General features: G+C 42.5%; 1 protein-coding gene across 1 annotated transcript; it reads right to left on the bottom strand.

Moving 5' to 3' along the window:
- Window positions 1-109: 109 nt before the first annotated feature.
- Window positions 110-10444, bottom strand: LOC308085369 (uncharacterized protein). The gene is made up of 2 exons (XM_080428513.1): window positions 10279-10444; window positions 110-2955 (listed from the first exon to the last, which is right to left on the bottom strand). The coding sequence occupies exon 2, from the start codon at window positions 2300-2302 to the stop codon at window positions 1259-1261; it is 1044 nt and encodes a 347-aa protein (XP_080284639.1). The 5' UTR covers window positions 2303-2955; window positions 10279-10444; the 3' UTR covers window positions 110-1258.
- Window positions 10445-11328: the final 884 nt, after the last annotated feature.

Genomic DNA, 11328 nt, shown 5'->3' with positions numbered 1-11328 from the left:
ACATACCTATACCTTCTTTCATGCATGCATAGTACCAAATATTACATTAAATAGCCTACATAAAAATTGCTAACTTATCTCATAAAACGAATTCACCAAAAATCCACAATTTGTTTTATAGGACCATATTTATTTATAGATTTACAGTGATATACAGCATATGACAATGTGATAATGCAGAAAGTGAGGATTAGAGAGTCCAATGATGTTCTGCTGCCATGTAAAACAAAACAAAAAAGATAATCTATGAAACAGCACCTTTCTGGTATTTATAAAGCATTTAAAATAGAAAACAATGAAAGATATTTCTCTCTAAATCATAGGAAATCTGCAGATGAAATCTCGATCAAGCAGTTCTCAAAAACAAGACTAGATGGCAGTCAAGTCTCACCCAATACAGTAGGACAGTTAACTTCAATGTACTCATGTACAGTATAGAAAAAATACTCAATGCATTCTGGCTTTGCAATATCAATATCAAAAGGCTAAAGAAAATAATGTTAATTTGAAGTTTGTAAGCACTGAAATAGTTTGTTTTCTTAGGCAACAAAACATACATTAGGGTACACTACAATAGCTGTAGGCCTAGTTGCTTTGTAGGAGAGAAGGAGTGGGCATTAATGCAGGGTAAATCCTAAAATAAAGCCATTCATCTCAACAGCCTGCCATTGTGAGTTGATAGAAAACTTGAATGAGTAATGTTCAACTGAAGCTAAAGCATATTACATTTGACACCATGGTGATTCCAGACAGGACACACAGTAGTCCTGCATTTGATTGTGGGTTACTCCCCAGCTGTACCCAGTTCAGTATAAAGATATCTAGATCCAATGCATCAGGCCTGAGAGCAAGTCAGTTTCAAATAATAAGCTTAGTGGTTACAATGGCAATCATCTCTCCGAGCCAAGAGGGATGCATTTTCATGATTCTGTGAAGCAGATGGATGATATTTCCACAACAGGTTGTCCACTGGTTTGTTTTTGTTTCAGCCCTGGCGAAGGCTTATAAGGAACAGCCTATTGTCTCAGGTATAGTTTTTTATTTATTTAGGACAGCACTGACATACATCCTTGATGCCTCTTCAGGCACCTATTACCACCAACATTCACGCACCTCACACTTCTCCAAGCCTCTGCTGATCTGTCTCCCCCGTCCGATCCCTTCACTTGTGTCCTTCACCAGCCTCTGCTGAGAGTTTCAAAGTATAACATAAACCGTAAGTAAAAAATACATTTCAGAACACCTGTCTCTCCATCCTTCAGAGCTCACAGCGGTGATCCACCGCCTTGTAGCGGTCCATGATGCCTAGAACATCCTCCAGGATGGAGGGCCCCAGATCCAGGTTCAACCCGGCCATCGAGTCCGACCGGGTCACCCCTGACGTGGAGGAGGAAGGGAACGACGAGGAGCCCGAGTGACACTGGAGGGGAGTGGCGCCGGGACTGCAGGGCGAGTCGCTCCGCTCGCTCCTCAGGTCCTCGTTGCTCAGGCCGGCGTCCGAGTCTAGGCTGAGGCCCCGGCGAGGGTCCAGGGGTCCGCAGGTCTCCGACATAGAGTCCTCGGACGAGACCTCGGAGAGAGAGCCGGAGGTGGGGACGAGGCGGTGGATGCTGGGGGAGAAGGAGATGTCGTGGCAAGGGTCCGAGGCAAAGCGTCCCACCATGCCGTTCTCAAAGAGAGACAGCGAGTGGTGCTGCTGTTGGATGTGGTTGTAGCCGTTGCTCTGGCTTTGTTTGTGAGCATTACTGTGGTTGTAGCTATGAGCGTTTCCAGTGTCATTTTGTACATGGTCATTTAGCTGCATCAGCTGCTGCTGCTGGTGGTGGTGGGGATATGCATGGTTAAAGTGGGACTGGGAAGGCAGCGAAGGAGGCGTGGGGTCATCCTGGAGGTGGAGGCGAGGCGGTTTGGGGGGAGCCTGTTCATGGGTGACAAAAACGGGCATGGAGATGGTGGTCTTCAGCATGCCGGTGGGAGATTTGTGGTAGTGATGGCCGTTGTAGGAGTAGTCATGTGCACTCGAGGTTGTGGTGAAACTGTCATCCAGACACCTCTCCATGCTGTTAGAGCGTCCCGGTCCACTCTGCGGGCGATTCAGGGAGGCCAGCATGTCCATCTTGCCCTGGAGGAAACCCACGTCCCCAAACATGTCCCCCTCTCCCTCAGGCCCCACGTGGGCGCTGTGGCGCACGTCACCGAGCGGAGGGCTGATCATGTCTCCAGACAAAACGTCCCGTAGTTTCAGTGTCTTCCCCCTCTTGGAAGTAGTCGTTTTTAGATACATGGGTGTCTTGGCTGGCATTGTCTTTCTTAATGTGAGAGGCAATGTTGTGTAAAGCAATTCACACTCTTGTGACGAGTGAGTCTGGTCTTTGTTAGTTAAGAGGTGAGGAAAGGCTCCCCAGTTAAGTCAGTTCCTCTACAGTTTTCGAGGTAGATAGTATTAAAAAACCCAGAGAACAGGAATGTAGATGTGAGTTTAAGCAGAAGTATCCAGATGCTGCAAAAACAGTTGTTTCTTCACAAAAATAAATTCTCGTAGCTTGCTCGCTGTATATATACCAGTTTTCAGTTCTGAGCTATAAGCTTCTAGAAGTGAACGTCCCAAGTATTTAGGCTGTACAGAGTAGCAATAGCAACCCTCGGGGGGGCTGTGCCTCACGCTAACATGTGACTATGGGGGGGGAGAGGAGAAAGGCCTTGACCTCAAATCTGGTCTCTCTCTCTCTCTCTTCCTCTGTCTGTCTGTCTCTCTCTCACAAAGACGCCATGTCCAAACACTAACTCCTTCGAAACACAGACACACTCCCAGTCTCCTTCTGCTCTCGTCCTCTGCTGATGACAATGAAGATGGGGAGTACAGTATGCTTTGGCTGCCTCACTGTCGTTTTCTGAGGTCTTCCTCGACCATAGCTCAGAAGCTTCGGGAATGTGACATTGAAGTGCTATGGAGATCTGTGAAGAAAACGGAGAGAGAAAATAGTCAGAGTAGGGCAAAAGTCAAAAGTAAGTGTGTGTGTGTGTGAGAGAGAGAGAGAGAGAGAGAGAGAGAGAGAGAGAGAGAGAGAGAGAGAGAGAGTGAGTGCGTGTGGGAAAATAGACTAAATGAGGCATGGGGGAGATGGACGGGGCAAAACGGGGGAGGAGAGAAGAAGGCAGGGACGGGGGAAGGGGTTGATGGAGGAAGGGGAGAGGGAAAGATTTACAACCTCTATTCAGTGACCCGGAGGACAGTAATATGAAGGAAAACACTCCAAGAATCCCATCACTGTTTGCTATAGGCAGGGTCTGCCTGCCCCAAATTGCCCAAAAATGTGTGCGTGTGCGTGTGCGTGGGTGCGTGCGAGCGAGTGAGTGACTTCAGGTCTCTGATTTGAGGGCGAGCGGAGGGTATTCTTACAGTGAGTCACTTAATGAATCAGCCTGGAAAATTGGTCACGCATTCCTGAGACCGCTCAACTTTGTGGAAGTACAAATCACAGCTTGGAAATCTGCCATTTAAAAAGCTTTAGTGCGTGAGTGGCCTCGATCCTCTGGGCGTGTGTGGGCTGTTATCATCAGACAGGATATTCTAAGGTGTTTTTGGGGGGTAACAACAGGGTGGATTGTAGGACAAAAAAGTAAGGCCTGCCTATAGGCTTTGTCATCTTGTGATCCCTTTACCATCCTACGGCTGTTATGGTATTTAATCATACCATATACTGTATATCAAAATGAATGCTCTTTAAAGTGTTATTTTTTTCCATCAAGGACTTCAGTTACCAACAATCCTTTTAAGAAGTCAGAATTAGTTTTCTTCTATTTTTGTTTTTTCTTATAGTGGTCTCATTTTGGAATTAAACTTCACATAATAAATAGTTTCCTACTCTTTTACCAGACAAAATAATCGTGTAACGTATCCTTGAATTCTGAATGAGGTGATTTTTCTCTTTACATCATTGTCATCATTTAAACAATGTAAAGCAAATACAGAGCATAGAAAATGAATGTTGACTTGGTTCTCTTGTATGAAATGCTCCCTCTGTTATAATAATTACCATTCAAATATTGTGAAACAATGTGTAAACTGGTTCCTGGAATGATTAGCATAAGCTATGCTTCATGAGTGTACTGTCTTCAACAAATCAAGAGCCAAGAGTACAACTAAAATCATAAAGGTCATGAGGATTAAAGTTACAAAGTTTTCATTGCAGTAAAATTCTTGAATTCTAACACATGAGGTTCACACTTCCTGCCGTTTCAGTAGGTGAGTTTTAGAAGGCTTCAGGTATTTGAGTTTTGAGACTACAGACATAAAAGTGCCCAAGGGCGCCTGAGGTTAAGTACAATAAAGGTAATAATTACAGGTGGGTGGAACAGAAGGAGAAGAACTGGGACACGGGTCAATAGGCTATCTGGTGTGTGTGACCTAAAGTAGCTAGGTCAGTCAATGGTATGGACTCTGTAAGCCGCCGGGGTTCTTCAGTCTCAGAGAACTATTTCTCAGTCAGTATGACAGGTTGCAGGTGTGTGTGTGTGTGTGTGTGTGTGTGTGTGTGAGTGTGTATGTGTGTGTGTGTATGTATGTATGTGTGTGTGTGTGTGTGTGTGTGTGAGTGTGTATGTGTGTGTGTGTGTGTGTGTGTGTGTGTGTGTGTGTGTGTGTGTGTGTGTGTGCGTGCGTGCGTGCGTGCGTGCGTGCGTGCGTGCGTGCGTGCGTGCGTGCGTGCGTGCGTGCGTGCGTGCGTGCGTGCGTGCGTGCGTGCGTGCGTGCGTGCGTGCGGAGGGGGAGCAGAACAGGCTAAAGTGTCTTGCTCAGGGAAACTTCAACACATAGACCGGGGCCGGGAGGCAAACTTCTGGTTACCAGACAGGCTACTAAGCTACAGCCGCCCCTAAATAGATGACTAAATCAGTAGTTCTCAAACTTTTTCATGTCAAAGACCCCCAAATTGCTATGTATTTGATTTTGGCCACGGACCCCCTATCTGAAAATATTTCGTGGCATGTTCAAAAATAGCAGATATACAAGCTCAAAACGCGGCACGAAGTGACACACTGACACTGCAAGCTTGATTTGCACCCAGGTGGTCTCATTGACTTCAATGTTAATGTCACCCCTTCCCAGCCATTTCAATGCCATCTCAATTTGCTCCTGTGTGCTAGCCTGTAGCTTGATAAACCTGTTTTATGACTGGTTCTCACTGAGAACTACCCCACCCCCCACCTGGAGCTTTATTCTGATAGTAATAATTGCTATAGAGTGTTTGTTCAGCAACAGGGGTCTCTCCAGCTCTAAATGCAATAGGACAATGTCAAGTTAACTAGCTGTATATATATATATATATATACACACATATATAATTGCAAAATACCTCCTCCTCCCCCCCGAAAGATTTGCCAGGAGCCACCACTGCCCTCAAGGACCACTGGACTACATGATGTGAACAGGAAAAACTTTGGGACCTTGTGGATATCAATGGATATTGAATAGGATATTATAGGTTTCATAATTCACTTGATAGAGCTCGTTTAATTGTTTCAGCTTGCACAGTTCTACATAAGGTTTACACATGGTGGCCACCCTCCCTCCAGCATTACAGCAGGCCTTGGGATGTGTTGTTGTTGACACTTTATGGATTTTATATCTATTAATTCACGAAATCTCTGCGTGTCTATCTGTCCCAGGCGTAAGTCGGCGACTGGATTGACCTCAAACTTGGTGTGTGTGTGTCAGATTACCCACTGTGCAATGGCAAGTGGCATTTCGGTGAATTAAAACACATTCTTAAATGATTTGAGATTTTCAACAGCCGTCCAGTGAATAAAAGAACAGATAAATTGCAGAGGTTATAATTCACATTTAGCTTTTTTATGCAACACCGTCGTACACCGAAGTATAAATCAGGCTTAACCTCTTAAACCCCATCCGTATTCTGGGAAAAAAAACCTTCACAGAAAACAGCTATTGTCAGCGAAGATATTTTATGTGGAGCGAAAACAGAAGAGTCGCTGGTATAGAGCCCAGAGGGACTCCGCTCAACAATGCTCCCAGCAGGACACAGACAGAATGGGCTCCAGGGGGGACTGGCCATGGACCAGTTGGTCCAACACACACAGCTACATGCTTTATCAGCCTAGAGGAGACACACCTCTGTGATTATATAATGCTAATAAGACAATAGCCTTGGCTGTCACTGATAGACAGTGTGGTGGGAAAAGTACTCAAATGTTTTACTTAAGTAAAAGTATCAATACTGCAATATAGAAGTACTCGGTAGTAAAGTAAAAGTCCGGAATTCAAAATTTACTTGAGTAAAAGTACAAAAGTATTGGTATCAAAATGTACTTATAGTACTACTAAGTACTAAACTATTTGAAAATAGCCGATCTACAAGCTCACAACGCGCCGCGACGCATTGTGGGCTTGTAGATCTGCTATTATCAAATAGCCTAGGTATAAAATAGGGCTAAAATGGCTAATGTATGTTTTATAATGTAATAATTTATATCGCAAAGTACCAGTAACTAAAGTTTTCAAATAATTGTAGTGGCGTAAAAGTACAATATTTGCCACTGAGATGTAGTGGAAATACTCCAGTAAAGTAAAAGTACCTCAGTACTTGGTTACTTTACACCACTGTTAATAAGACAATAGCCTTGGCTGTCACTGATAGAGAGATGGTCCTGGTGCCATTGTTTACAGAAGACATCTACTGCCACGAGACTGACAGACAGGGTGTGATTTGTAGTTCCTGAGTGTGTTTGCCTGTATGCAATATGCATGTGTGTGCATCTCTGTCTGCCGCTCCTTTTCTTCTCTACAGACTGAGACTTTATTTTTAATGTATCACCTCTCTCTCTCTCTCTCTCTCTCTCTCTCTCTCTCTCTCTCTCTCTCTCTCTCTCTCTCTCTCTTAATGTGAAACAAATATATATCATCTACTCTCTCTGTATAAAGAGCATTAACCTAAAATGTGTCCATAATCGGTGTAACCTATAATGAAGTTGAAGTCAACATCTTTTGGTGAAAGTGGCTCTGTACAGGCCTGGAAGAGCCAGCCTTCTGTATACAGTTTCTATAGTTTCTCTTGAATTCACATCCAAACTACTATATTGGAAAACAATAATCAATCATCTATCACTTTCTTGCAATAATAAAAAAAATATGCTATTTACAATTTACATTGTTACATTGCTAATTCATTGCATAATTCATCCTTAAAATTGTGAATTAGTAGGCTAATGTTAACGTGTGCCTTTATATGCACATTATTTGACTTAACCTGTCAGGACAACAGGACAGGGGGGACACATCTAGCCTATAATGACATGGGAAGTTCCATCAACCAAAAATAAATCATCTTATTCTAATAAGACACTGGAACACTCAAACCCACTGCTGTTGCAATAAAATATTTCACAAGGAGGAGATCTAACATGTGTTCGTTGCTGTCACGGTCCCCATTTGCTCCTTATATCAAAGGTGACAGCGTCTCGGGTCTTGTTATTTTGGGCCAGGTGAGAGACCGGATGACCCTCTGATAATCTGTGGCGCTGGCAAATGCCAGCGGTGGGAAAAGTACTCAAATTTTTTACTTGAAGTAAAAGTATCAATACTGCAATGTAGAAACACTCTGTTACAAGTAAAAGTCCGGAATTTAAAATGTACATAAGTAAAAGTATGAAAGTTTTGGTATAACAATTTACTTACAAGTACTAAAAGTAGAAAGTAGCCTACTCATTATGCAGAATGTCCCATAATGGCTATTTTCAAATGGCGAAAATAGGGCTGAAGTTGTTAATGTATGTTTTTGTAATAATAATCAAAATCTACAAAGTAACTATAGTAACTAAAGTTTTCAAATAATTGTAGAGGAGTAAGAGTATAATATTTTCCTCTGAGATGAAGGGGAGTAGAAGTAAAAGTAGCCTACTGACAATTGGAAATACTCCAGCATTACCTGAAAATTGTACTTAAGACAAGTACAGTACTCGAGTACATGTACTTAGTTACTTTACACCACTGGTAGGCCTACACATAGGCTACATAGTAGGTAGACGCACGCTCAGAAAACAACCGTCTGCACACACATACGCACACACGCGTAGCCTTCCTTTTATTATTGGCCGCGCCTCTCTTGCGTCATCATGCGTAATTGCGCACAGCAGGCGGTTGTTTTTGCTTGTCTGTCTGAGCCGTTTTATATATAAACTGTAAAATACTTTAATAAGTCACCGGTGCGGCGGCGCCTAGTTTATATGCCGAGTTGGTGACTTTATTGTCGTGTTTTATATGGTTATACTGACTGCCTCGACCTCACTTATGTAGTAAATCTAAAGAGACAACAACTCTGAAGCAATAGGCTATACCTACCTACCTGTCATCCAGTGGTGGAAAGTAACTAGGTACATTTACTTAAGAACAATTTTGAGGTATTTTTTGCTTTAGTGGAGTATTTCCAATTTTCAGTACTACTTTTAACTACTCCACATCTCAGAGGCATCTTTTACTCCACTACAATGTGAAAACTTTAGTTGTAGATTAGGATTATTATTACAAAACATACATTAACCACTTCAACCCTAGGACACATTTCGGCCATTTGAAAATGGTAGATCTACAAGCTCCCAATGCGGAGCTTATAATTTCAAAAGATTTTTTAACATTTTATATATTTTTGAAAACTTGTGAAATGGGACATTCTGCATAAGGGGTATTTCTACTTTTGGTACTGTAAGTACATTTTGATACCAATACGTTTGTAGCCTACTTTTACTGAAGTAGGCTACATTTTGAATTCCGGACTTTTACTTGTAACAGAGTATTTCTACATTGCAGTATTGATACTTTTACATAAGTAAAGAATGTGAGTACTTTTGTCCACCACTGCTATTGACTGCCTCGACCTCAGTTTAGTAAATCTAAAGAGACAACTCTGAAGCAACAATAAGTGACTACCTAGTACCTACCTACCTGTCATCCACCATGACGTGGAAAAGAATGACATTTCTGAACTTAAAATGTCTGAAATGCCTCTCTGCCCCTCTCCCTCCCCCCCTCTCTCTCTCTCTCTCTCTCTCTCTCTCTCTCTCTCACGGTCATTATGTAATCGCCTGGCTGGTCTGTGAGATCATCCTCTCCTCTCCTGTCCTCTCGGAGACTCCCTTCGTTTTCTGATCGGTACCAGTGGAACATGAACCTAATCCAGTCCAACACACACTACACACAGTGTGGCTATTTTAGAGGAGCTTAATACTGGGCCTACCTGGCTGTTATTCTCACAGTGGTGACAGAGTCACAGAGAGGACAGGACTCTGATGGCCGAATATCTCCCGCCGAGTTTCAGACTCTATGATCTTGTGCTATCTGTGTGCTCCATATAGTCCCTAACCTACCATAGGAACCAGCATTGGCCAATATAACACTTTATGTTGGTCAACAACAGTGTGGATGAGCACCGATAACGCCCATAACGATGCGATAACATTCCAATCGGATGAAACCACGAGTCCCAGTGGTGATTTTGTTCAAATTGGTTTGATTGCATTATGGATGGAGACTTTGAATGCAGGTCTAACATGGCGTTGTGTTATAGGCAGTGGTGCAAAGTAACTAATTACATTTACTCAACTACTTAAGTGCAATTTTTAGGTATTGGTACTTTACTTGAGTTACCTATTTCCAACTTCCAATACTTTTACTTCTACTCTAGCCTACTAGCCTACACCTCAGAGTCAAATATTGTACTTTTTACGAAAACTTTAATTACTCGTTACTTATATATACACATTTCGGCCATTTACTTTGACTTGTAACCGAGTATTATCTACATTGCAGTATTGATACTTTTACTTATAGGTAAAACATGTGAGTATGCTACTTCTCCCATCACTGATCGATCGATGGATGGACTTTGGATGCATAGTTGTGTTATAGCCTACCACAATGACTCTACAACACTTGTAATCTTCTTACAAATTCGTAGACCCGATCAGTCATCATAGCCTAGATTGGTAAGAATTGATCGTGTCATCCCCCCATGCAGAGAGCAGGTCCAGGTTGCGCGCGTTGCGCACTTAAAACCACGGGCGTCCAGCGCCCATGCATTGTGCTGGCAAACAACATGTCACAAAAGGGCATTTTCACCTCTTTTGATTGTTATATAAAGGACAACAAAAGTTCTTTTTAAACTGGCGTACTGCCACTGACCGCTGGCTGGCTATGATGACAGAGGCTCACTGGGGAAAAGTGTCCCAAAAAAATGGACATAGAATCACAAATCATGGTATACTTGCCTATGTAGTAGCGTCGATTATAATTGTAGCGTGGGAAGAATCGCTGTAGTTTCATATAATAGGCTACAATCCAGCCGCTTGTGTCCGTTGTGTCTTCAGAGCAGGTAAACCTCTTAACTACTGAGGGTGTGTGTGTGTGTGTGTGTGTGTGTCTGTGTGTGTCTGTGTGTGTGTAATCTGAGTTCCCAGAAGTTTTCGCCCGCTCTCATGTGTGGATCTGACGTTACAGGAGCGCTGGAGGCACGGAGCAGGGAGGGGCTCTGTAACTGTGAATGAAGAAAGTGAAAAGAGGAGGAATATATGACTTGACTCACTGCTGCCAGGATGATGCTCTGTTTGAACTATATGGGCCATGGTGCTGCTGATGACTTGAAACCTTACAGAGCTTTGACACCCAGACTATAGCCACATTTCAATGACTGTGACTGCAGCTAATAAAGGTGTAGGCTATGTGATAATGTGATATTACAGTGGTGGAGGAAGTACTCAGATAGTTTACTTAAGTAAAAGTAGCAACACCACAATATAACAATGCTCTGTTTAGTCTGTTACAAGTAAAATGCCTGTGTTCAAAATGTTACTTGAGTAAAAGTACAAAGGTATATTGGCATCAAAATATATACCAAAAATAAAAATAAAAGTGCTCAAATGTTTGAAAATAACAGATCTACAAGCACACAATGTGTTGCAATGCAATGCATTGTGAGCTTGGCTATTTTCAAATAGGCTATTTTCAAATTGCCTATGTATAAAATAGGGCTAAAATAGTTTTTTTTTTCATATTTCTCTCCTGATTCCTGATTGGATCAATGATGATCAATAATAATGGTTAATTGGTATGAGATTGGCATCCCGACCTGAACATTTTGCCTATTTTCTGTTTCCTATAGAAGAGATGGGGGGGAGGAGACACATCTGGGCCTGGCCCTGGGACAGTATATCTTTTTTATAATATAATTTTATACTAGGCAATTCTTTTTGACCCTTTTTTCTCCACAATTTAGTCGTTATGCCAATTGATCCCCACACACATTTCTGTGTTATCACTGC

The sequence above is a fragment of the Gymnoscopelus braueri genome (assembly GCF_963280865.1).
Source record: "Gymnoscopelus braueri genome assembly, chromosome: 5".
In the NCBI taxonomy this organism is placed as follows: Eukaryota; Metazoa; Chordata; class Actinopteri; order Myctophiformes; family Myctophidae; genus Gymnoscopelus; species Gymnoscopelus braueri.
Note: the sequence above shows the minus strand (reverse complement) of the source record. Positions and strands in the feature narration are given on the sequence as shown.

Excerpts from the sequence above, each read along its gene's own strand:
- LOC308085369 (XM_080428513.1), bottom strand. The coding sequence starts at position 2,302 with ATGCCAGCCAAGACACCCATGTATCTAAAAACGACTACTTCCAAGAGG.